General features: G+C 47.4%; 2 protein-coding genes and 1 long non-coding RNA gene across 3 annotated transcripts; 1 reads left to right on the top strand and 2 right to left on the bottom strand.

Moving 5' to 3' along the window:
• The first annotated feature begins 7,439 nt into the window (after positions 1 to 7,439).
• Positions 7,440 to 12,831, top strand: LOC136466652 (uncharacterized). Its single transcript, XR_010761397.1, has 3 exons — positions 7,440 to 7,589; positions 11,670 to 11,769; positions 11,924 to 12,831. It is a non-coding gene; the product is annotated as an uncharacterized lncRNA (long non-coding RNA).
• On the bottom strand, positions 7,826 to 11,631 carry LOC136466651 (tyrosine-sulfated glycopeptide receptor 1-like). Its single transcript, XM_066465119.1, has one exon. The coding sequence runs from the start codon at positions 11,221 to 11,223 to the stop codon at positions 8,059 to 8,061; it is 3,165 nt and encodes a 1,054-aa protein (XP_066321216.1). The 5' UTR covers positions 11,224 to 11,631; the 3' UTR covers positions 7,826 to 8,058.
• A 3,722-nt stretch (positions 12,832 to 16,553) lies between the features above and the next one.
• On the bottom strand, positions 16,554 to 20,768 carry LOC136466649 (tyrosine-sulfated glycopeptide receptor 1-like). The gene has a single exon (XM_066465118.1). The coding sequence runs from the start codon at positions 20,346 to 20,348 to the stop codon at positions 17,184 to 17,186; it is 3,165 nt and encodes a 1,054-aa protein (XP_066321215.1). The 5' UTR covers positions 20,349 to 20,768; the 3' UTR covers positions 16,554 to 17,183.
• Between the last annotated feature and the right edge of the window lie 6,698 nt (positions 20,769 to 27,466).

Below are 27,466 nucleotides of genomic sequence, written 5' to 3'. Positions count from 1 at the left end.
ACACAATTGTCCAACGGATAGCAAGTTGAAACTCAATGAAGCAACATATAGCACATTGAAGATGGAATGATCATTTGATATAGCCACTTTGCCTAATCCTTTGACCTTGCCCTTTGAGTTATCTCCAAATATGATTCTTTCTTGTCCATCTACTTCTTCATCTAGTGAGGTGAACATATGAGGATCACCGGTCATATGTTGTGTGCAACCACTATCAATAACCCAATGACTTCCACCGGTCTTGTAGTTCACCTACACATAAGAGATCAAGCTTTAGGAACCCAAACTTATTGAGGGCCCTTCACCTTCTCAACAAGTGACTTTGCAACCCAAAATTTCTTAGGCCTATTTTTGTTGGGAGGTCCTAAGAATATGACTTTCATCTTTCCACTAGAATCATTTCTAAGCATGTAGTGAGCATTGAAGGCAAAAGGTCTAGCATACTTGGGCAAGGGTTGTGGTGGTGGAGTTTGGCACTCATGAGCAAAGTGGCCTTCTTGTCTACACTCAAAATATCTCTTTGGCTTTGGCTTGGACTTATGTTGTTGTTGAGCTTGAGCCTTCTTCTCTTGATTTGTCAAGTACCCAATGCCACTTCTATCCATCTTCATGACGGTGTTCATTAGTAGCTCACTTTGAATATGCTTGCCTCTAGTGAACTTGCTCAATCCAATCTTAAGATGCTCTTTCTCTAACTTGAGCTTCTTGTTTTCTTCCTTGAGTGCATCATTGTTTTTCTCTTCCTTGAGCTTCTTGTTCTCATCTTTGAGCTTCTCATTCTCAAGGATCAAACCATCAACATGAACAATAGTTTCTAGCATAATAGACTTGGTGGTTTTGAGTTCTTCAAGATCTTTCTTGAGTTTTTCATTGTCATTCTTGAGCTTTACAAACTCATCATAATCATCGGCTTCAACCACTTGCTTGCCCTTGCTACTAGAACTTTGCTCAATGCTCTCAATAATTAAGTCATCACATGATGTTGCTATATCAATCTTAACAACATCGTTAGTAGCATCATGTGGCTCATTGGATAAGAATTCTTGAGCAATAACAAGATTATCATGATTAATCTTAAGAGTAGTATATTCTTCTCTTAGCTTGTTGTGGCTAGTGATGAGCTCATTATGTGTCCTCTCAAGTTTATCATATTTTTCTTTAAGCTCTTTCTTAGAAGATTTGAGCTCCTTAAGTTTGGATGATATAGCATCATTTGCTTCTTTAAGCTCAACACTAGCCTTTTCCGCTATATCACATTTGGCTAAAAGAGAGTCATTTTTAGCTTCTAGCTTTTTATTTTTAGCTCTAGTTTTTATAATGATCTTAGTGTATTGTTTTAGTAATCTAGCAAGATCATCATAAGAAGGTGATTCATATTCATCATCATTACTATCGCTATCATCATCACTACTATCATCATTGTTAGATACCTTGCGGTCACCCTTGGCCATAAGGCATAGGTGTGTAGAGGATGATGGCGGTGGTGGCGATGAAGATGATGAAGAGTTGATAACAATTGTGGCCACCTTCTCATTGTCACTATCATCATCGGATGAGGCACTAGATGAATCAATGTCCGTGAGACAATCACCGATAATGTATGCCTTTCCACTCTTCTTCTTCTTGTGGAAGTCCCTCTTCTTGCCATCTCTCTTCTTGTATGGCTTGTTCTTCTTCTTCTCTTCTTCTTCTTTATTACTTAAGTCATCTTTCTTGCCCTTGTATTTGTTCTTAAACTTGTCTTTCTTGGGCTTAGTGCATTGGTGTGCTAGATGACCAAGTTCTCCACAATTGAAGCAATCCATCTCGAAGATTGACTTTTTTCTAGAGCTAGTGAAGAACTTCTTCTTCTTGCCATCAAACTTGATACCACTCTTGTTGAGCTTCTTTAGCATCTTGGCAGTCTTCTTCACCATGAGAGCAAAACTTTCATCATCAACTTCATCATCACTTGAGCTCTCATACTCAAGTCTTGCTTTACCCTTCTCTTGACTAGCTTTGAATGCTAAGTCCTTATCTTTCTTCTTGGTAGAGGATGAGCCATCTTGTGGCATGATGTGCATGTACATCTCATGAGCATTGATCTTTCCCAAGATTTGTGTCGATGTAGCAGTGGAAAGATCACCTTGATGAAGCACGGTCACAATATGCCCATATTTATCAATGGTGAGGACACTCAAAATCTTTCTTACAACATCAGATGGTTGCATTTGAGTAAGTCCAAGCCCATTGACTTCCTCTACAAGAACATTCAAACATGAATACATCTCGTTAGCACATTCTTTAGGAAGCATTTCAAAAGAGTTGAGCTTTTTCATGACAAGATGATAGCGTTCCTCACGCTCACTCTTAGTTCCCTCATGGAGCGCACAAACGTCCAACCATAGTGCATGGGCATCTTTGTGGTTCCTCACCCGATTGAACACATCTTTGCAAAGGCCTCTAAAGATGGTGTTTTGAGCCTTTGCATTCCACTTCTCATAGTTCACCTCATCGCCTTGTAGGTAAGTAGCATCCCGAGGTTTTAGGAAGCCATGTGAGGCGGCTCTAAGAATACCAACATCTAGAGCTTCTAGATACACCTCCATACGAATTTTCCAATAAGAAAAATCATCTTCCTCAAAGATAGGAGGAGGTCTATCCCCGTGAGACATCTTGTTCTAGGCGGTTAAGCCTAAATACATGAGCATGAGGCTCTGATACCAATTGAAAGGATCAAGATGCCCAAGAGGGGGGTGAATTGGGCTAATTCTAATTTTTTGCAATAATTAAATCCTATGGTTAGCCCAATTAACCCCTTGTGCCTAGAAAGTGTTTCTAATTGTTCTACCACACAAAAGACTTGCAACCTAAGTTCCAATCCTACTCTAGCATGGTAATTCTATGAATGTAAAGACAAGAATTGAATTGCTCAAAGTAAATGCTCAAAGTAAATAGAGAAGGAGGAACGCAGCGATGTTTTGCTGAGGTATCGGAGAGTCGCCACTCCCCACTAGTCCTCGTTGGAGCACCCGCGCAAGGGTGTAGCTCCCCCTTGATTCGCGCAAGGATCAAGTGCTCTCTACGGGTTGATTCTTCGATACTCCGTCGCGGTGAATCACCCACAACCGCTCACAACTTGAGTTGGGTCATCCATAAGCTCTTCGGATGATCACCAAGCTCCCAATCACCACCAAGCCGTCTAGGTGATGGCGATCACCAAGAGTAACAAGCACGAACTCTCACTTGATCACGACAAGCCTAATGAGAAGGGTGGATGCACACTTTACTACTCTTGATCTCACTAATGAGGGCTCTCTTTGGGATTCTCAAATCTCAATCACCTCACTAGGACCTTGCTCTTCTTAACACTCTCAAACATGTTTCTCAGCTGTTGGAATGAGCAAAAAGTGCCCCCACACATGAGTGGAGGTTGTATTTATAACACCGGCTAAAAAACGAACCGTTGTGTGCCTCTGCGGGGTGACCGAACGCTCCGGTCAGTACACCCAAACTCTAGTGGTTAAGTGTTGACCGAACGCTGGCCAGCGTCCGGTCAACACTGACCGGATGTGTCCGGTCACATTTTCCCCTCACTGGAACCTTACTGATGTCGACCGGACGCTGGACCCCCAGCGCCCGGTCACTTGCTGAGTAGCGTCCGGTCAGTAGTCGAAACCTGATCAGCGTCCGGTCAGCATTGACCGGACGCGTCCGATCAGGATTCTCCCTCTTTGGGACCTTACTGGAGTCGACCGGACGCTGGCCCTCAGTGTCTGGTCACTTGACCTCTCAGCGTTCGGTCACTTCCAGACGCTTTCACCTTGGTCAAATGAACTGACCGGACACTGAGCCAGCGTCCGGTCACACCGGAGCCAGCGTCTGGTCAGTATTTGACCCTCCATTCACTTCCAACTCTTGATCATATATGAATGAAGTTTGCTCCATTAGATCAAAGGGTTGTTAAGGAGCTACCTAGTGCTAGATTTAGCAAGTGTGCACCACACCTAACTCACTAGACTCACCTAGGTCAAGCTACCCGTTCATACCCCCCTTAATAGTACGGCCAAAGGAAAAACAAAGTCCTAAACTACTCTAAGTGTCTCTTCAACTCCAATCGACACTTAGAACTAGTCCGTCCTTAACCTTGTCGTCCATCCTTTGAAAACTGAAACGATTTCCATCGTAGGGGCATGACAACCATAATTGCCCAATCGATCTTTATTACCGTGACCTAACTTAATTACCTCTGCAAAACACACGTTAGTCACAGTAATCATGTATTGTCATTAATCACGGAAACCTGACTACGGGCCTAGATGCTTTCAGGCATGTACATCGCCTACGCCCTACCCATCTTCTTTCATGTGACGACGACGTGGAACTTGTTTGTCCCAGGGCCATTTCATCTCAGACGCTATAGCCTTGTCATCGGCTGGGTCGCCATCCTCTGGGTGGCCCTTGTCACCGTGCTGTTCTGCTTGCCAGTGGCGTACCCCGTCACTGGGGTAAACTTCAACTACACGCCGCTAGCCGTCAGAGGCAGGCTGCTGCTCAGCCTCGATGCGTGGGTGCTCCATGCTCGGTTTTGGTTTTGAGGGCCCGTCACCACCATTGACGCGGCCGCAGGGTTCTCGTTCTTGCGCCTGCGCGGCCTCCGTGCGCTCCTCCGCGCCCTACACGATGGCGCTGCCCAGCACCAGCTTCATGGCCGACATGTGCACCGGTTCGTCCGGGTGCCCCGGGTCGCAGAGCTCCTGGGCGATCGTGGTGGCTCGGCGGATGCTCTCGGTGTACGCGGCCACGGCCATGGCCACGGCGAAGAGCGCGAGGCCGGCGCCCATCCGCTGCCGCAGGCTGAGCCCGCGCGCATGGCCAGTGAGCCAGGACAGTGGCTGCACCAGCACGTGGTCGTACACGGCTACCCAGACGGTGAGCGTCAAGATGGCGAAGACGCCGAAGGAGGCCACGGGGATCTCCATCTTGCCCACCGTAGTTCCCTCTGTGGTCACGCCGGCGACATGACGAATGCCACGGAGACGGAGAGCCAGACGACGTTGAAGGGCACCTCCTGCTTGTTGACACGGTACCAGAGCCGCGATAGCGGCATCGCGCCGTCCCTGGAGAAGGCATACCCCATCCTCGAGTTGCTGGTCACGGACGCCGTGCCATAGAGGAATATGGCGACGGCCATGGCCGCCAGGCACAGGACGCCCCCGCCGCCGCCGAACCTCTATCGGAAGGTGGTGTACAGGGCTTGCGCGATGGCATTCCCACCGGCGTCGTTGGTAGGGTCCAAGAGCGACAGGATGTCGGTCGCCATGGATGTCAAAGTCACCAGGTAAATCCATCCGAAGACGCTCGACGGGATGCCCCATGCGTGCTCGACGGACGCCGCGCCGGAGCCGGACTCGAGCGCGCGGGGATGCCTAGGAGGAGGATGGCGGCGCCCGTGCGTGATGCCGGTTCAGTGCCGCACGTCGCGGCCGCCGGCGCCAGCCAAGCCTCGAACAACGGCGGCGGCACCTGCTCGCGGTCACAGGATGTTTGATGAAATGAAGCGTCAACAGTTGTTTTAGAAGAACAGGTCAGCAGGCCATGTCAGCATGAGAAGCCTATGGAGCGACATGGACCTAAGTGATACACATGCTAAGTTTATAGACAAAAAAACCACTTTAAAAATTAATGGACCTAACTGAAACCTTCTCACAAGTTAATGAATCTCTGGTGCATTTAACTCTTTACCGAATATCGTGATAAAAACACTGAGATATCGTTTGGTTCAGGGATCCTTCAGGGACATAGTGGGATTTGATGGACCTAGCTCAGTTTTAGGAATGGGACGGTCCCTGTTCTCCGTTTGGTGGAGACGGATCCTGTGTTCTATTTGGTAGGAGGGATGAAGGGACGGAGGATGGGGTCTCGGTCATGGCGGCCCCGGCCATCGAGCCCGCGCCTCCGTCGGCGGTCGCCGGCATCCCAATCGCCGCGCATCTCGCTCAACTGGCCTGGCCATCTACCAAACTGCACCCAGGCGCGGCGCGCGGTACCTTCGGACCCATGATTGGGTTATTGGCCGGGCCGCAACCGCAAGCATTACTACTAGCGAACACTGCACTCTGCAGTAGCTCCTCTCTCTCCCCGACCAACACCCGCGGACCGTGCCATCGCCGCTTCGCGTTGGGCGCCCCTTCCAGCTCGGCCGCGTGCGTGCCCAGCCCAGTGCTGCAGGAGGCAATGCCGATCCCGGCGGTAGGGAACGTGGCGCCGCCGTCTCGGAAGCCGCGCGCTCAGGGTGTTCATGGAAATGCCGCCGCCAGGACCCGTCACTTGGGTTGGGGGCTCCATGGACGGATACGGTGGCTGTCGAATGACAGGTGTTAATGGGCGCGTCGGTTAGGCCGAGGACGTTTTGGCGCACGGCCGCGTACTGCAAGGACCTGGTCTCCTCGCCGGGTCAAACTTCTGGAGCAAGCGTGGGTGGCGCAGCAGGTGGGCGGAAAGGGCGGTGCGATGCCGGGTCGGAGCAGCGAGGGGCGGTGGGTGGTCGCGGGGCCGCGAGCGATGGCGTGACACTGCCTGTAGGTGACGCGAGCTGCGTGCAGGATGCAACACAGTGGGGAAGGAAGAGGGCCACAAGATTGGAAGATCGTTTTTTTTTTAAACTTCCGAGCGGATAGAAAGAGATGGTTAGGCTAATATCGTGGCCCACCATCGATCTGTCCAACGTCCGCTTCCGAGCATTACCGTCCAATGTCCGCTTCCCAGCATTACCGTTGAATCAAGTACAACTTATCTTAGGCAGTTCAAACAGGATCGTTCAGTTTTTTTTGTCATGGTACATTAGCCGCCACGCTCACATGGGACAATGTAATATTCGGTCTGGATTTTTCTCTTAAAAATGTGTGAGGCTTCTACGTTTACCAAATATCGTGATAAAAACACTGAGATATCGTTTGGTTCAGGGACATAGTGGGATTTGATGGACCCAGCTCTGTTTTAGGAATGGGAAGGTCCCTGTTATCCGTTTGGTGGAGACGGATCCAGTGTTCTGGTAGGAGGGATGAAGGGACGGAGGATGGGGTCTCGGTCATGGCGGCCCCGGCCATCGAGCCTCCGTCGGCGGTCGCCGGCATCCCAATCGCCGCGCGTCTCGCTCAACTGGCCTGGCCATATACCAAACTGCACCCAGGCGCGGCGCCGGTACCTTCGGACCCATGATTGGGTTATTGGCCGGGCCGCAACCGCAAGCATTACTACTAGCGAACACTGCACTCTGCAGTAGCTCCTCTCTCTCCCCGACCAACACCCGCGGACCGTGCCATCGCCGCTTCGCGTTGGGCGCTCCTTCCCGCTCGGCCGCGTGCGTGCCCAGCCCAGTGCTGCAGGAGGCAATGCCGATCCCGGCGGTAGGGAACGTGGCGCCCTCGGAAGCCGCGCGCTCAGGGTGTTCATGGAAATGCCGCCGCCAGGACCCGTCACTTGGGTTGGGGGCTCCATGGACGGATACGCCCAGTGCTGCAGGACGTTGGGCGCACGGCCGCGTACTGCAAGGACCTGGTCTCCTCGCCGGGTCAAACTTCTGGATGCATGGTTACTACTTTGTACAGGTACAGTGGTACTTCGCATAGTCCAAATGCATGTCGAGATTTATTTAGTGATCGTCTCAAAACCAAACCTTGTACTACGTATTATCATGCTGCCACTCCATTTCATACTTTAGCCAGACAATTTTTGAATTTACTCGCTCTGTATCCCCACTCCATTCCAGTGGTTTCAGAACTTTGTTTATCATAGCCACAGCTGAGTGATCACAGCATCTAATGCATGAGTATGAGCTAGTAACAACTCAGAAAGCACATTAGTATTTCACTTGCTTTTGCTTTGCCACAATAGTCCAGAAACTGATCAGAGCATACATGTTCGTACTTCAAGAAAAAAGAAGTAGGTGTGGGGATGAGTACTTATCTTCCTCAAAATTTACTCAAATCGGTACCTCTAGTGAAAAAGCAGAGAAAAGTATATCTACTCTATTCACCTAACTGCAGCATCATCATGTGTAACTAGATGCTTACTGCTTCATGTCTTGGCTGACTTTTGCGTCGGCAGGCCAGCATCTATGCTTTCCAGGCATGAGACTACTTCCATTATACTGGGCCTCATGACAGGATTATGGTTCACACACTTACAAGCACCTTCAAGCATCATCAGCATTTGCTCTTCATGCCCTGTGCCACGGAGTGTTGGATCCAGGACCTCAATCTGTTTTCCCTGAGACCTCATCTCCAGCACCCACGGGACAAGTTCTTTTGATGTTGACAGAACTGGAACAGGTCGCAATCCTGTGAGCAGCTCAAGTAGGACAACTCCGAAACTGTATATATCACCTCTCAGAGTAGCCACCCACCCTTGGCCATACTCAGGTGGAATGTAACCAAGAGTGCCAACCAACTCGGTTGTGACATGAGTTTTGTTGGGCAGGATCAATCTTGACAGCCCAAAATCTGCTACATAAGCTTTGAATTCTTTGTCAAGTAGGATGTTGCTGGATTTGATGTCACGGTGGACAATGTGAGGTTTGCAGACATTATGGATATAAGAAAGGCCACGGCTCGCTCCTTGGGCAATCCTGAGCCTCGTCAGCCAGTCAAGAGATGTGCTGGTATCATCATCACTGTTGTGAAGCCAATCGTCCAGATTGCCATTTTCCATCAAGGAATATATTAGGAACCTCGAGTTCCCCTGGATGCAGTAGCCCCACAGTGGCACTAGATTTTCATGCTGTGCCATGGACAACGCATCAACTTCTGCAGTAAATTCCCTTTCCATGAGGCACATCTCACCGTTAAGCTTCTTGATGGCGAGCTTGGACCCATCAGGTAGCTCAGCCTTGTATACTAGTCCATAGCCACCACATCCAATGATGTTCTCCTTGTCAAACTTATTTGTTGCCTTCACGATGTCGATGAATGTGAAATTACTTCCTTCTCCCTTTCTTTGTGGAAGTATCACAAATGGTTGCTCTGTATTAGAGCGTGAAGCTCCTACATCCTCAGTGGCTGTACTTGTATCCTTTCTTATGGATGTTGTACCCTTGGTTGAGATGAGGAAACACACAAGCAATAGAAGAATTATAACTGCTCCAAAGAACACACCAAATGCAATTGCAAAAGCGATCTTCTTGTTGTGTTGTTTCGTGGAGACTGGAAGTGCTCCAGTAGATCCACAGCTACGAAAGAGGATAGAACCACACAACTTTGGGTTCCCTTCGAAACTAGAAATAGGAAATGTGCTAAACTGTCCTCCAGTTGGAATAGGCCCTTCAAGATCATTGTTAGCCACACTAAACTGGGAAAGGAAGTGCAGATTGTTCAGTGCAACCGGGATAGCTCCAGTGAGATGATTATTGGATAAGTCCAGTACCTCGAGGTCTGTGAGGTTGCAGATTGATTGTGGGATCTGTTTGAATAAGTTGTTGTGGCTTATATTGAGTGACAAGAGCATTTTCAGTTGACCAATCTCTTGAGGAATTGCCCCTGTAAAGTTGTTACTTGCAAGATTCAACACTGTTGGAAAAGCTCTAATCCCATGGTATTGAAGCGATTGTCCTTGATAAACAGGCAGCTCAAGGATTCCTGGATCAAAATGCGCTGCAGTATTCTTTGATGTTAGCATTTGCATCTGCATTAAAGATTTTGGAATTTCCCCTATAAAGCTGTTGTTCGATATATCTAGATAGAAGAGGAACTTTAGTCTGTTGATCCATGCAGGTATTGGTCCAGTGAGTTGATTACCAGATAAATCTAGGATCTGTAAAGTAGTTAGCTTGGATAACCAAAGTGGTATTGTTCCACATAATGAGGAATTAGCCATACTCAGAAACTGAAGATTGTGAAAACCATGTATTGTTTCATCCTCCGGAATGGACTCACCCATGAAACTGGATCCCATAAGCAAAGTCGTTAGGTTCCTGAATCTCTTGAGGATTTGAAGTGTATTTGTGACATTTGTAAAATTGTTTTCGCCTATTGATAGGAAGGTGAGCGACTTCAGATTAACTATTTTTTGTGAAAGCTGACCATGTAACTTGTTACCTGATAGCCTCAGTGCAGTCAGATTAGTGCAAGAGTAGATACTCTCTGGAATGGTGCCAGTGAAAGTGTTGTACAAGAGATCTAAAGTTCTTAGATTTTTAAGGGTGGAGAAATTGACCTTGACAAGGTCTCCACTGAAGCTGTTGCTCTTGAGGTCAATTGTTATGAGATCTGTGCAGCTGCTCAGAGTTGATGGGAGCTCTCCTGTCATGCTGTTGTGGTCGAGATGGAGCTCCTGCAGTCTCTTGAGCTGACCTATGGAATCTGGAATACTGCTGCTGAAGTTGTTCCCTCCAAGATTAAGAGTTGTCAGATTTTTTAGGTTCGTTATGTGTGAACCATCTAGTGCACCTTGTAACTCATTGCTAGGTAAAGACAAGTACTCCAACGAGGTAGCATTAAAAATGTCATCTGGGAGTGCCCCACTGAGGTTGTTTTGGCCAGCCTTGAACACTCTCAGCATGGAGCAATTACCAAGCCCCGGAGGAACTCTACCACTGAATTGGTTGTAGCAGAGTTCAAGCACAGCAAAGGATGGAGATATGTTACAGAAATGGCTTGGTATCAAACCAGTAAAGCTATTGTTGCTGGCATTGAGCACGGCTAGATTCTCCATTCCCTTCCATGTTGTGGATGTAAACTGCCCTGTAAACAAGTTGCTCGATATGTTTAGTACCTGTAGAGGCTGGCCCGGGGTTGAAGCTGACAGCTCAATCAGGTCTCCACTGAGCTGGTTGAAGCTGACGTCGAGGACGATGATGCTGCTGGATGACACCAATCCGAGCGGAAGGCCACCGGACAGTGAGTTGTAGGACAAGTTTAGGTACTGCAGGTCGGTGAGGTTCCCAAGAGACAGTCCGATGGACCCTTCAAGGTCTCTACATGGCAAAGAGACCTCAGTGACCGCCTTGTTACCGTTGCAGGTGATCCCTTGCCATTTGCAGCAATCAGTTCCTTCTTCCTTCCATGACTTGGCGAGACCAGAATCCTTCGAGAGCCCAGCAAGGAACTGGAGGAGAGATGTCTTCTCCTGCTCTGTGCAGGAACTGGTGGGGGTGGACAGAGAGATCAGCAGCACAAGAGCAATGACAAGAACTGGTATGGGTAATCTACTCCTGTATTTCTTGTATGAAAAGTGGAGTGACTGCATGGCTTCTAATAGAGACAAGCATGGAAACCAGATGCTGAACCTATGTCCTGTCTAGGCAGCACCAAATGATATAATCAGGGAAGTGCATAGGGTAGGAGGAGGAGGAGGAGGAGGAGGAGGAGGAGGAGGAAGCCCTCTCTTCCATCTTTCTGATCCCTTCTTGGTGTGGCTAGCAGAGAGAAAAATGGAGTCAAGGATTAGATGCTATAACAATTTCCTCATACCGATTGTATTTTATGCAGTAGACACAGCAGGTCGCTTGTTAGCACTTTGACGTCTCATTGGTGGCTACCTTGTATGATCAATTAAGAAGTTCAACTGACCAGTGACCACGCTTCCTGGTTGCACAAAATATTTTTCTTTTCCCAGTCATCCTTGAATCAATCCGTGTTGAATTATTACAGCGTGACATGATTTACCTGATCTGACATAACCTATTTTGTCAGATTCACTCTACAGTCAACACAGAGCCTGCATGAATTTACCTTATCTCAGGACTGGCATCGCATCACATAATTTAGATCAATCATCGGCGCCACGGTCAAGGTATCAACATGGTGGTGGTTGAGGGCGACCTGGTGTACTATTCTTCGTCTGATTAGCCGCCTCGGCCCGAGGTGTCTACTTTCTGTTATCCTTGCAGCTGATGCAGTGTGCACGTTTGCGGCTGTTTTCCATGCCCCCCTCCCCTGTTCCACAGGTGCGTGATGGACCTCGGCTCTGGCTGGAAGTAAACTGGGCATGCAGCGTGTGCACGAGGACTGGCAGACAGATTTGAAGCAGCCCCGGAGAGTGGAGTGCCTGAAGCAAGCTGCTGTGAAACATGGCCGATCGAAATTATTCAGGTAGTGATCTAAAGATGTCGTGTTTTTTTCCAGGGCATCTTGATCATGTTCATGTTGACGATGATTGCTTGCCTGGTTAGTGGGTGCAGTTGCACATTTCATAGTGGTCGTTGTATGATTATCTGTCATCACGGGTGGCTACTCTTTTCTCGTGGTGTCGACTGCAGAACAGCAAGTGGATGGCACTAAACACTGTCGAGGCTTTAACAAGAGTCTGCTGAGCAGAACAAGGCTAGCGCTGCGTCCCTTTCTGTGTCTTTTTCTTAGAAGAACACTCTGGGTCTTGTCTGCTCTGCTCCTTGCATTCACACACTACTTTTCGCAGGGTTACATAATCTACCAGGTTCAGAGCCAATTGCAGAGGAACCTGTTAGTAGAGCAGCTAAGGAGCGAGTGGCTGGCGTGTCGGCTCGGACTCTCGGCTTCCTGCAGCCAGACATGGAGTGGAAGCACGGCTGGAGGATGCAGAAGCCACGGCAACGGCATGCGCGTGGACGACACGGCCTTCCCACTCCAACTCCAAACTCCACGCGGTCGGTCAGCGCGCTCATTGCACGAACTGGATGTGGACGGGTCCGTCCATCTCCGCATCAATCTCCATGTCGTCTTAGTATTGACCATTCTCTCATTATGTCTTGAACTGTGATCTTTGGCTTAATTTTATCCTAACTTTACACATTAGTAGATCTACAACGAGTGATAAATTAGAGAATGTATTGCCGTGTTTTGCCGCCTAGCAGTTTTGACTACCTGTTGCCCGTCAATTTTCTTCATGCCTACACGTTCAATCGGTTCCCCATGCGGTTACCTCACACTTTACCAAAGAGGATCCCAATCTCTTAAAAAAAAAAAATCGATGGCTGACCACGCATCCCTGCGTCGCTCTCACATCTCTCTGTCCTTGCCCCCTCCGTCCATCCCCACTCCTATCTCCACATCATCTTAGAATCGACCACTTTCTCATAAATATATCTTGAACTGAGATCTTTGGGCTCAACTTTATCATAATTTTACACATTAGTAGATCTATAACGAGTGATAATTTGGAGAATGGCAAGGCGTCCGTATGAATTTGGCGTATCATGTTTTGCCATCTGGGAGTTTTGACCGTCTGTTACCCGTCAATTTTTTTTTCTTTCCTATGGGTTCAACCGGTTCCCCACATGATTACCTCACGCTTTACCAAAGAGGATCCCAGTCTATCTCGAAAAAAACGGTTACAGGCCCCCCTCCCATCCTTGCCCCCCTCCGTCCATCCTTGCCCCCCTCCGTCCATCCCCGTATCGATCTCCACGTCGTCTTAGTATCGACCACTTTCTCATGATGTCTTGAACTGCGATCTTTGAGTTTAACTCTATCCTAACTTTACACATTAGTAGATCTACAACGGGTGATGAATCTACAACAGAGTGATAAATTGGAGAACGGCCAGGGAGTCCACATGAATTTGGCGTATCGTGTTTTGCCATCTAGCGGGTTTATCTGCCTATTGCCTGTCAATTTTCTTCATGTCTACAGGTTCAATCAGTTCCTCATGTGGTTAACTCACGTTTTACTAAAGAAGATCTCAGTCTCTCTTGAAATATCGATTGTTGACCATGTCTCCCCGCGTCGCTCTCCGGTCTCCACGTCGCCCCTCCCCGCACCAATCTCCATGTTATCTTAGTATCAATCACTTCCTCATAAATATATCTTGAACTGTAATTTTTGGGCTCAACGTTAACCTAACTTTATACATTGTGTATTCAGCTAGACAAACTTGTCGGAGCCATCAAACTCAGCAATTTTTATACCTTTTTTTTTTTTGCCTTAGCACACGCCATCAAAATTAGACTTCTCTCTATGTAAAATATTATTTAGGTGGTATTTAAATCTATGGCTAAAGTTTAGGGGTGTCACATCGGGGTGTCATATGAAAGTGTACGGATAGTAATAATAAAATAAATTACAGAAGTCATCATTACTCCGAAGACGAATTTATTAAGCCTAATTAATCCGTCATTAGCACATGTTTACTGTAACACCAACACATTGTCAAATCATGGACTAATTAGACTTAAAAATTTCGCCTCGCAAATTAGTCGCAATCTGTACAATTAGTTATTTTTAGTCTATATTTAATACTTTATACATATATTCAAATATCCGATGGGATAGGGACTAAACTTTAGATGAAGAACTAAGGTGGTGTTTGGATCCGGTGATTAAAATTTAGGAGGTGTGTCGGGAGAATGTTGCATGGGGTGTTCGGATACTAATAAAAAAACAAATTACATAATCCGTTAGTACTCCACGAGGCGAATTTTTAAGCCTAATTAATTCATCATTAGCGCATGTTTACTGTAGCACCACATTGTCAAATCATGGACTAATTAGACTTAAAAGATTTGTCTCGTAAATTAGTCGCAAACTATGCAATTAGTTTCGTAATTAGTCTATATTTAATACTCTATGCATGTGTCCAAACATTTGATGGAACCGCGACTAAAATTTATGAGGGGGCAACCAAACACCACCTAAATAAGGCCTGGCTCGCAATTCACAATAGGGTATCTCGTAAAATGCGGGGGTCTTCTTCCATGAGGCTTTTACATATATGCCATTAAAAAAGTTTATAATTATACATAGATCATTAAAAAAGTTGACCGCATATATATGCCACCATTCTGAACTTCTTTGCTCTCCAAGCCATTCCATCCGTATTTCGTTCATTTTTCACCGTTTGGGAGTCCTGACAAGTGGGTCAGGTCAGTCAAGAAGTCCATAATACCCCTCTCATCCCTATCCTCTCCTTCTCTCTTTCAAACTCGACCTCATCTCTCTTCTCCGCGCGCGCCCCCGGCAGAGCCCGCGTGCGCCCGCGGCGGCTGGCCGGGCTGGAGCTCTCCCGCGCGCACCCGCAGTGCCCGGGGCGGAGCTCGCCCGCGCGCGCCCGCGGCGGCCGGGGCGGAGCTCCCCCGCTCCAGCGGCGGCTGGAGCTCACCTCCTCGCGTCACCTCCACGCGCGCTGCGGCAAATCCACGGCGAGGACAGGCTGCGGCAGCTCCATGCGCGCCTCCTCTTGGCTCTCGCCGCCGCCGTTGGGGACGAGGCCGCCTCCCTGCACACCGGGGCCCTCGTCGTCGCTATCGGGGCTCGTGTCGATGTGCGCGGAGGAGCTCCGCCCTTGGCTGCTGCAACTCCCCTTTGCTCACCCTGTCCATCCCCGCCATCTCCTTCTTCTTGGCCGCGGCGGCGCAGGAGGCGCGCCTGCACCTCGCCCCGGCGCGGCGGCACAGCGCGGCGGGCACGCCCACAGCCGCGAGCACGACGAGCTCCACCACCGCGAAGGGGAAGCAGCAGCACATCGCCTACGCCGCGACGACGAGCAGGAGCACGAGGAGCGCGGAACGGAGGCGCAAGAGAAAGAGAGAGAAAAAGAGAGTTTGGGTGGCTGAGAAACGGATCCCACCGTGGGTAAAATGATCATTTCACCTGTTGGTTTGACAGCGTTAAGTAGAAAAACGGACAGAATGACTTGGAGAGCAAAGAAATTCATAACGGTAGCATATGTGTGCGGTCAACTTTTTTAATGATATGTATATAATTACAAACTTTTTTAATGACATACACGTAAAAGTCTCTTCTTCCATACATCCTGATTCCTGGCCCAAACTTAAAAAAAAAACTGACCCAAAAACACTAACAGGAGGGGGTTGTAAAACAGTGCTTAGGGTATGTTTGGTTCGCCTAGCCGCTACTAAATTTAGTAACGTTTAGTCACTTTAGTAACTTTTTAACCAACGTTATGATTAAAAGCTATTAAAAAATTTACTTAAAAATAACTAAACTTAGGTACTAAAGTTTACTGCCTCGAACCAAACACCCCCTTGTTCCGCGGCGTCATGGCGGCCATCTAGGCCGCGCTTCCGTCAGCGGTCGCCGGCAAGCCGCAACCCAATCGCCGCGCGTCTCGCTCAACTGGGCATCTACCAAATTGCACCAGGCGAGGCGCCGGCGTGGGTACCTTCGGAGTTCGGACCCATGACTGGGTTATCGGTCGGGCCTACTAGCGAACTCTGCACTCTGCAGTAGCTCCTCTCTTGTCCCCGACCAGTCCACCACCAACACCCGCGCAGCGTGTCCTCGCCGCGCTCGCGTTGGGCGCTCGTTCCCGCTCGGCCGCGTGCGTTCCAAGCCCAGTGTTGTACGACGCATTGCCGGTCCCGGGGACCGAGAACGCGGCGCCGGCGGCGCCGTCTCGGAAGCCGCGCGCTCAGGGTGTTCGTGGAAATGCCGCCGCCAGGACCCGTCACTTGAGGGCTCCATGGACGGATACGGTGGCTGTCGAATGCCTCGTGTGAATGGGCGCGTCGTGCAGGAGCAGGTCGAGGACGTTGGGTGCAGGGCCGCGTGCTGCAAGGACCTGGTCTCCTCGCCGGGTCAAACTTCTGCTTGCATGGTTGCTAGGAGTACTTAGTACAGGTACAGTGGTACTTCGCATAGTCTAAATGTTGGTGGTACTACATATTACTATGCGGCCACTCCATTTCATGCTTTATCCAGACAATTTTTGCATTTACTCACTCTATATCCCCACTCCATTCCAGTGGTTTCAGAACTTTGTTCATCATAGCCAATAGCTGAGTGATCACAGTATCTAATGCATTAGTATCAGCACTTGAACTACGTAACAACTCAGCAAGCACATTTGTTTTTCACTTTCTTTTTTTCAAAAGTAGTCCACAAACTGATCGGAGCATACATGTTAGTACTTCAAGAAAAAAAGAAGTAGGCGAGGGAGTGACGAAGCTAGAGCAAATTAGAGAGGGTGCGCTTGTCTTGTGGTTGCATGAACATGTATCTCAGAGATGCATATATGGTGAGATTTTAGATATAATCATATAATCACTGTTTTTATATTTTAGGGCGTGTGCATTTGCACCCCCTACTTAATACCTAGCTTCAGCCCTGGGGATGGGTACTTATCTTCGCCAAAATTTACATTTTATAATGTGCAAGAACTGTACAGAATGCACTGTAATACTAGCCAAACTCAAACTGGTACCTCTAGTGAAAAGTATATCTACTCTATTCACCTAACTGCAATATCATCATGTCTGGATGCTTACTGCATTATGTCTTGGCTGACTCTTGTGTCTGCAAGCCAGCATTGATGCTTTCCAGGCATAAGACTACTTCCATTATAGCTGGCCTCATGGAAGCGTTATGGTTCACACACTTACAAGCAACTTCAAGCATCATCAGCATTTGCTCTTCATGCCCTGTGCCACGGAGTGTTGGATCAAGGACCTCAATCTGCTTTCCATGAGACCTCATCTCCAGCACCCACGGAACAAGTTCTTTTGATGTTGACAGAACAGGAACAGGTCGCAATCCTGTGAGTAGCTCCAGTAGGACAACTCCGAAGCTGTATATATCACCTCTCAGAGTAGCCACCCACCCGTGCCCATACTCAGGTGGAATGTAACCAAGAGTACCAACCAGCTCGGTCGTAACATGAGTTTTATTGGGCAATATCAATCTTGCCAGCCCAAAATCTGCCACATAAGCTTTGAATTCTTTGTCAAGCAGTATGTTGCTACATTTTATGTCACGATGGACAATGTGCGGCTTGCAGACATTATGGATGCAGGAAAGACCACGGCTTGCTCCTTGGGCAATTTTCAGCCTCATCGGCCAGTCAAGAAATGTGCTAGCATCGTCATCCCTGTTGTGAAGCCAATCATCTAAACTGCCATTCTCCATAAAAGAATATATGAGGAACCTAGAGTTTCCATGGATGCAATAACCCCACAGTGGCACAAGATTTTCATGCTGGGCCATGGAGAGTGCTTCAACCTCAGCAGTGAACTCCCTTTCCATAAGGCACATTTCACTGTTGAGCTTCTTAATTGCAAGCTTGGATCCATCAGGTAGCTCGGCTTTGTAGACTAGACCGTAACCACCACACCCAATGATGTTCTCCTTGCTGAAGTTATTTGTAGATTTTACAATGTCAGAGAATGTGAGCTTGTTTCTGTCTCCCTTGCCTTGTGGCATCATGACCAGTTCATGCTCTGAGCTGGAATTGAATGAAGTCGTTTCAACATCTCCACTATCCTCCCTTCTACTTTTCGCTGCTAAACACTTTACCCTGATTGAGACAAGGAGACGACCCAGCAACAGAAGAATGGCAATCCCTGCAAAGAACACGCCAAATGCAATTGCAATACTAACCATCTTCTTTTGTTCTTTTCTGGTGACTGGAGATGCTTGAGCTGAACTGCATTGATGGGCAAGCATAGAGCCACATAGCTTTGGATTCCCCTCAAAGCTAGAATTCTGAAATGTGCTAAACTGGCCACCAGTTGGAATAGGCCCTTCCAGGTTATTGTTAGAAATGTTGAAAGTGGAAAGGAAGTGCAGGTTCTCCAATGCAGCTGGGATTCTACCTGTGAGATTATTGTTGGACAAGTCTAGCGCCAGCAGGTTTGTGAGGTTGCAGATGGATGGGGGGATTGGTCCTGTTAAGTTGTTTGAGCTGATATCGAGTGAAAGGAGGGCATTCAACTGACCGATCTCTTGGGGAATCACACCCGTGAATCTGTTACTGCTTAGATAAAGCACTTTAGGAAAAGCAATTGGTATGCGGTATTGAAGTGATGGACCATAATAAACTGTGAGATCAAAGATCCTTGGGTCCAAATGAGCTGCAGTCTTCTCTGAAGTTAGCATTGGCATATTCATTAATTCTTTTGGAATATCCCCTGTAAGGCTGTTGTTCGATAGGTCTAAATAGAAAAGATAGTCCAGGGTGTTTATCCAGGTTGGTATCAGTCCGCTTAGTCGATTGCCTTGCAAAAACAGCATCTCCAATTTTACTATCTTTGATATCCAAAGAGGTACTTTCCCCAACAGTAGACAATTATCGATGGCCAAAACCTGTAGATTCTCAAAACCATCAATGCTTTCATCATCTGGCATGGTCTCATTCATGAAGTTGGGCCCAATAAGAAGGGTGGTGAGGTTTTTGGAGCTCTTTAGTATCTGAAGTGCATTTGTCAAATTCGTAAAACTGTTGCCACTAAGTGAAAGGAACGAGAGTGACTTCAGATTGCCTAGTCCCTTTGATAACTGGCCTTCGAAATTGTTTGAAGATAGACGTAGTGCAGTAAGGCTGTGGCATGCGTATATGGTTTCTGGAATTTTGCCACTGAAGTTGTTCTCCCTAAGATCTAAGATTTTTAGATTGGGTAAGTTGGAGAAATTGACCTTGGTGAGTTCTCCACTGAAATTGTTGTTCCCGAGGTCGATGTTTGTGAGATTTGTGCAGTTGCTCAGGGTGGATGGCAGCTCCCCAGACATGCTGTTATAGCCCAAATGAAGTTCCTGCAATTTCTTGAGCTGAACTATGGAATCAGGTACCTTTCCGCTGAAATTATTTTCTCCAAGATCAAGGATGACCAGATTAGTGAGTTCGGCAATATGTGTGCCCTCAAGTATTCCATGTAAACTGTTGCTGGAAAAAGAGAGGTGCTCCAACAAGGTAGCATTGAAGAGTTCATCAGGGAGAGTCCCACTGAGGTGGTTGTGGCCAGCCTTGAGCACTTTGAGCTTGGAGCAATTACCAAGCCCTGGGTGTATACTGCCACTGAGTTTGTTGTGACTGAGTTCAAGGATAGCAAGGTTTGGTGATATGTTACATAAATGACTTGGAATCTGCCCAGTAAAGCTGTTGTTGCTGGCATTGAGCGCCACTAGATTCTCCATCCCCTTCCATGTCGCGATTGTAAACTGCCCTGTAAACAAGTTGCTTGAGATGTTTAGTACCTTTAGAGGTTGGCCAGAGGTCGAAGATGGTAGTTCATGCAAGTCTCCACTGATCTGGTTAAAGCTGATGTCGAGGACAATGATACTGCTGGATGACACCAATTCCCGGGGCAGGTTACCGTACAGCGAATTGTAGGACAAGTTAAGATGCTTCAGGCTGGTGAGGTTTCCAAGAGACGTGATACTCCCTTCAAGGCCTCTAGATTGCAGAGAGACCTCAATGACCGTCTTGTTTTCATTGCAGGTGACCCCTTCCCATTTGCAGCAATCAGTGCCTTCTTGCCATGACTTGACGAGATCAGAATCCTTCGAGAGCCCAGCAAGGAACTGGAGGAGAGATGTCTTCTCCTGCTCCGTGCAAGAACTGATGGGGGTGGCCAAGGACAGCAGCAGCACAAGAGAAATGGCAAGGACAGGTAGGGGTAAACTAATGTTGTATTTCTTGTATGAAAAATGGAGTGGCTGCATGGCTGCCTATTGAAACTAGCATGGAAACCAAATGTTTAATAGTGCCCAATCTTGACAGAGTTATAATGGTCTAACCGGAGAAGAATATAAGGTAGAAGAAGGAAGAGGCTGCTGGTTCCATCTAGCTGATCCCTTCTAGTAGTGTCCACCACAAAGAAAAATAGAGGCAAGGATTAGATGGTACAACAAAGTCTTTATTATGATTCTATTATATGCAACAGAGAAATCAGCTCGCTTGTTCACACCTAGATGTTTCATTGGTGGCTACCTGCTATGGTCCACTAGGAATCCAACTGACGAAGCTTCCTGGCCGTACAAAATATTTGCTTCTGTCCAGTCATCATGGATTCAATCCTTGTTGAGTTTCTACAGTCTGCTGTGATTTACCATTTTACCTGGTTTGACATAATTTATGTTGCCACGTTCGTATAACCCCTCAATTGGCCCGATCTAAGGATCTGACCAGGGGCAGAGGGGGCACCCCCCTCCCCCCCCCCCACCCCCCACACACACACAAAAAAAAGTGAGTAGTGGCTGCACTGAAATTTTTTGAATTTGACCAAATTTTGATAAAATTTGTATTGTTGGTCCCTCTAACAAAAAAAAAACGCTTTTTTTTGGCTCTGTCTAAGACAAAAATAAATAAATTAGAATCACTAATCGATGCGCCCTTTTTGTTGAACGGGAAAAGTGAAAGCCACAATTGCCGAAGATCTGCAAGACCCGATTGGCCTGAGAGTATGCAAAGCGCATGATTCCGAAAGACGCCTACAATTTAGAGCAATCATCGGGTTGATGGTCAAGGTGTGTACATGGTTTGGACTTAGGCGCAAGTGGAGCCGTGGAGGCAAGAAAACTAAGAAAGCAATTGAGGTGGTGGTGACAGGGCGAGGGCGACCTGGTGGCTGGTGCCTGGTGCCCTATTCTTCTGACTGGCTGATGCGCATGGCTGTTTTCCATAGCCCAGGTTCCAGAGGCGCATATGATGAACCTTTGGTCCTCGGCTGGTGTTGCTGACTGGAATTCAAAAGCGCTGGAATGGAAGTAACAGCCATGGAGAGCGGGGAAGCTAGTGCTACTGTGAAGTGTGAGCATGGCCTATCAAATTTATTCATTCAGGTGGTGATGCCAATAATCTCGTGTATTTGTAATTGCCTCTGTTTGGGTTTACGTTTCACCAATAATTTAATAATTTACTTTTCCTCCGTTTTGGTTTATCTGTGTGTGGTCATCGTGATTTTGCACTTCCTTCTGTTTGGGTTTACCTGTCACCAATAATTTACTGACCTACTGTAGAACAGTCAAAATCGCTAGGTAAAAAGGTGATGTCGAATAAACCCAAACGGAGGGGAAGTAATTTTTTATTGGTTGAGATTATGTTGAAGCGCGGGTCTGCAAGCGGCAGAGTCTTACCGTCCATGACCGTAAGGTCCCGGATTCGAGTCGCAGTCTCCTCGCATTGCACAGGCGAGGGTAAGGCTTGCCACTGACACCCTTCTCCGGATCCCACACAGAGCAGGAGCTCTCTGCACTGGGTACGGCCTTTTTAGATTATGTTGATGATTATGCTTACTTGGTTACAGTATGAGCGCAATTGCACATTTTATATTGGCTCTTAGTAGCTGTTGTATGATTATCTATCATCACGGGTCGCTTACTTTTTTCTCGTGGTGTTGATTGCAGAACAGAACAGCATGTGGCTGGATGAGCTCAAAGATCTGCTGAGCAGGCGGCGTTGCGTCCCAGTCCCTATTGTGCATATATTCTTGGTTTCTGTGTTCCTTGCATTTACGCTCAGTTTGCTTATTTCCTCAAACACATCTATCAGGTATTCAGGTTGAAAGGCAATTGGAGGGACCTGGGAGATTGGGAGATGGAGCGAGGGGCTGGCGTACGTGTGCCGGCTTGGACTCTGCTTGCTGGCTTGCTGGAGTGCAGCCAGACAGGGGCCGGCCGCTGTGCTCCACGGACCACGGCTGGCAAGGCAGTACGCGTCCAGAGTCCAACGAGCGGCACGCGCGTGAGTGGACGCGGTCTGGTCAGCGCCCCGCCCTCAACTGACGACTGCCAAACCGGCGGGCGGGCGGCGGCGACGCGACACATGGCAGAAGACGCGTTGTCGCACGTCCGTCAGCCAGCTTTCTTTAGTTCGTCTGAGCCGTGTTCTTTCTGTTCCGCCACCCATCGCGTACGTGCTCAGTTCATCATCATCAGTCAGAAAGTCCAAAAAAGCCTTACCTTCTCCGATCCGATTCAAAGTCGTCCCAACTCTGAGAACGGGCTGAACGAAATCTTGGGGGGGGGGGGGGGGGGGGGGGGGGGGGGGTGCGACGTGACGTGAAAACGGGACCGATACCGACCCAACGTGTCCCTGTGTTCACTGTTGGGGTGGCGACGTGACGTGAAAACGGGACCGATACCGACCCAACAAGTCCCTGTGTTCACTGTTCAGCGTACTAGCTCGGTCGAGCTGCCCAACAAACTCCACATTTTTTTTTCTTTCTTCCAAACAAGCAAACTCGGCATTCCCCCGCAACAATTATATGTTCTGGAAACCTTTATTAGTTATTAGACCATGTTTAGAACATGGGAGCCGTGTATGTTTGGCCACTTACCCGTGCACTGTATTCTATTTTAACGATCGTTCCTTGAACGAGAAACTAGCGAACGGCCAGCCCGTGATTTTACTTTCTTAGAATAATACGGAGTAATTTGTTTCTTCAACTTTCTATTTTTAGAAAGTTACACTCACAAATGTTTTGTGCCTTATATTTTGCGAGACAAACTTCTTACTATAACTTTTTACCATAACTTTTCAGAACAATTTATTGACATAATTTCAACATTCCGCGATACTAAACTTATTACTATAACTTTTTATCGTAGTTTTTCAAAACAATTTATTGACATAATTTTTATAGACAAACTTAGTACCAAAACTTCTTATGTTACCTTTTTCAATATATTTTTAGATAATTTTGTAGACAATCTCATCATTACAACTTTTGAGCATGATGTTTTCTTTTAAAAAAAATGAAAGAGACATCTTTACATATTACACTATATTGATAACAACTTTTCATAATGACATTTTATATATTAACTAATTCTATTTTTAAGATGGTTCTTTCAGAGCGGACGATGGTCATGGCCCCGCTTCTATGTAGTCATCACTTTTTTCTCTTTTTATTTTTTTTCGTTTTATTATTCTTCCTTTTTCCATTTTTTCATATCAACCAACCAATATTTTCTTCTATATACTATGAATAATTTTCTTTTTGGATTCATAAGTTTGTCGGGAATTATGTAAAATAATTGTGTTGTCCACCAAAAACTTATGTGTATAAGTCATGTTATTTGTAAAATTTACTACATAAAACTGTGCTAGAAAAATTATGTTAAGAAATTATTATGATATTTTTTTGATAGATTTTTTTAGTGGATTTTGTTGATAGATATGAACAAAGATTGGGTTGCTAAACCACGGTAAGAGAGAAGTGCTGCCACAGTAAGATTCCAGCCCAAACCACTCGCATCGCAGCCCAAACGTGCTACCCAAACACAGCCCATGTATCATGGATCCTGAGACTCAGCGGCCACGGCCCAGCCCAGTTCATCGTTTCCTTTCGCAGGGCTTCACCGCTTCAGACTTCAGGCGAACCACCGCCCAAGTTCCAAGCGGAGCGACGGGCAACGGCGGCGCGGGGAACCCATGCGCACGCGCTCCAGCGTACGGTGGCCGTGGTCTCGAGTACAGGCTCGAGCAACGCGCCCGACGGCGTTGCGCGTTCGGCGGCCTCCACTCTGTGCTCCCAAGACTTCAATCACCACGGACACGGAGTAGCCGCATTGTCCGCGTCGTGTTTTACGGATCTGATCGAGGTCTGCGAAAAGATTCCAATCATTTATTGAAATTATCGACTCAAATGGAAGACTTGGTTTCACATTTCATTTTTCTCGTCTCGCTTGTATAATTTCAAATGCAACATGATATCTATTTGCTGCAATGGAAAAAACACGACACACCAACAGATAACCGGATGGTTATATCATCATGTTCTTACAAATTATTATCGTATATAATTTGGACTCCGAGCTAATAAGAGTTACAAATTATTATCGTATATAATTTGGACTGTGAGCTAATAAGAGTCTTGTTGGGTATCGATATTAGAGATACCTGGAAGAAGGAGGCTAATGACCACGAACAATTAACTCGTCCGATCCTGAGGACGTGGGCTCTGTCACGTTTGACTCCAAGGGCGCGGTGAAAGGTCCTAATGGCTAGATGGGGTGAATAGCCTATTAACAATTTCTACAACAACACTTAGCAAACCGGTTAAACAAATATGAGGCGGAGCGAGTGTTGCGCTAGTCTACTAAAAAGCAATCCACCTACCACAATTCTAGTTTCTATAGTCTCTATCCACACAATGGCTATGTTACTATACTAAATTGGTGTGCTCTTAAAGGCTAACTAAAGAGCCACACTAACCAAACTAATAAGCTCTCACGACTAGCTACACTAAAGAGCTTAACAACTAGTTTACGGTAATGTAAAGAGAGAGAAAGATGGTTATACCGCCGAGTCGAGGAATGAACCAATCAATCACAAGAATGAATACCAGTGAAGACCAATCACCTCGGAATCAAATGATGACACAATGATTTTTACCAAGGTTCACTTGCTTGCCGGCAAGCTAGTCCTCGTTGTGGTGATTCACTCACTTGGAGGTTCACGCGCTAATTGGCATCACACGCCAAACCCTCAATAGGGTGTCGCACAACCGACATAAGATGAGAATCACACAAGCCACGAGCAATTTACTAGAGTACCTTTTGGCTCTCCGCCAGGGAAAGGTCAAGAACCCCTCACAATTACCACGATCGGAGCCGGAGACAATCACCAACCTCCGCTCGACGATCCTCGTTGCTCTAAGACGTCTAGGTGGCGGCAACCACCAAGAGTAACAAGCGAACCCCGCAGTGAAACACGAACACCAAGTGCCTCTAGATGCAATGACTCAAGCAATGCATTTGGATTCTCTCCCAATCTCACAAAGATGATGAATCAATGATGCAGCTGAGTGGAAGAGCTTTGACTAAGCTCACAAGGTTGCTATGTCAATGTAAATGGCCAAGAGAGTGAGTTTGAGCTGGTCATAGGGCTTAAATAGAGAGCCCCCATGAATAGAGCCGTTGGCTCCTCTATCCAGTGAAACACGGGCTGACCGGATGCGTCGGTCAGGTTGACCGAACGCAGGACCCCAGCGTCCGATCGCCCGATGCTCATCACGTGTCATCAGCCTCAAATGCTGAGCACCCGATCTTAATGGCTAGTCAGCTTTGCACCACGTGTTAAGTTACGACCGGACGCACTGCAGTGTAGGACCGGACGCACTATCGCCTGGCGTCCGGTCACTTTCAGTAAGGTTCTAGAGGCGAAAATTCGCGACCAGACGCGTTCGGTGGCTCATGATCGGACCTAGGCCTGCGTCAGGTCAACTCAGCCTCTCTCTGTTGCTTGCGTTAGCGTACGTCACTAGGTGACCGAACGCACCCCCTACGCATCCAGTCCCTCTTTCTCTTTAGCTTTCGGTCAAGGGACCGAGGACGACCTTCACTGCGTGCCACTGACCGGACGTAGGGTTAGAGTCCGGTCAATACGAAACTTCTCCTTTTGATCCCGAACTTCACCACCCTTGATCAAATGTGCCAACCACCAAGTGTATCACTTTGTGCATATGTGTTAGCATATTTTTACAAATATTTTCAAGGGTGTTAGCACTCCATTAGATCCTAAATGCATATGCAATGAGTTAGAGCATCTAGTGGCACTTTGATAACCGCATTTCGATACGAGTTTCACCCCTCTTAATAGTACGGCTATCGATCCTAAATGTGATCACACTCGCTAAGTGTCTCAATCACTTAAACCGAAAAGCTCCTATCAATTTCACCTTTGCCATGAGCTTTTTGTTTTTCTCTTTCTTCTTTTCCAAGTCCAAGCACTTGATCATCACCATGGCATCACCATCATCATGTCACGATCTTCATTTGCTTCACCACTTGAAGTAGTGCTACCTATCTCATAATTACTTTGATAAACTAGGTTAGCTCTTAGGGTTTCATCAATTCACCAAAATCAAACTAGAGCTTTCACGCGGGCTCTGTGTCACCTGACCCTGAGGGTGCGGGCTCCGTCTCGCCCAAACCATCGAGCGCGGACTTCTCCTCGCCAGACTTCTGACATCAGAAAGGGAGTAGGCGCATCTTGACGTGACATGCGGCCACGATGGGCCATACCTGAGGACTCACGTCATCAACAGTGGCGGACGTGTCATCGCTGTGCTACCTATGCGGGGTACGACCCTGGATACCCATGGTAGACTACATGGGCTGCGCTCCCAGGGGTGGTCTAGCCCACAAAACGAAGACCTACGGTGCATGGCACTGCTCGGTGTGCACCGCATGACATCAAGGGTGATATCCTAAAGATACTACGAGATCTGTTAGGATACGTTCGATCCCATGATTCATATAATCTGTTATTACTTTCCGGTTATCTCCTAGATCTAACTGATTTGTAATGCTGCCCCCCAGACTATATAAGGCGGGCAGGGACCCCCTCAAAATACACACAAGATCATACGAAACCAATACAATCCAACAGACCACAGGAGTAGGGTATTACGTCGCGCTGATGGCCTGGGCCTGTCTAACTCTTGTGTTTCTGTTGGCTTCTTGTTCTCGATTACACGCATCTCTACCGATCAATCTTCCTTCGTGGGATACCCTTCGGAGGACTGCCGATAATATTCTGTCGATAGTTTGCGCGTCAGGTAGGGGTGTACGTGTTGTTTCTATGATGAACAAGGTAGTATGTTTTGCAGGCTCTTCGTCCCTCCCATAGCCCGACCAGATCTTTACGGTCAGATCAATCTCCTGGGTCATCAATGCTGACATAGACGGAGAGATCATCAATCTGGTGCAGATCGATTCTGCGTCGATCACACCAGCACCTGCAACAGTAGATCCGATCTTGGAACCGCCTCTAAGGTTGTCTTCATCAACAACTCGCCGCCCGCTCCCCGCTACCTGAGGAAGCAGATCAACAA

This window comes from Miscanthus floridulus, chromosome 7 (assembly GCF_019320115.1).
Source record: "Miscanthus floridulus cultivar M001 chromosome 7, ASM1932011v1, whole genome shotgun sequence".
Lineage (NCBI taxonomy): Eukaryota > Viridiplantae > Streptophyta > Magnoliopsida > Poales > Poaceae > Miscanthus > Miscanthus floridulus.
Note: the sequence above shows the minus strand (reverse complement) of the source record. Positions and strands in the feature narration are given on the sequence as shown.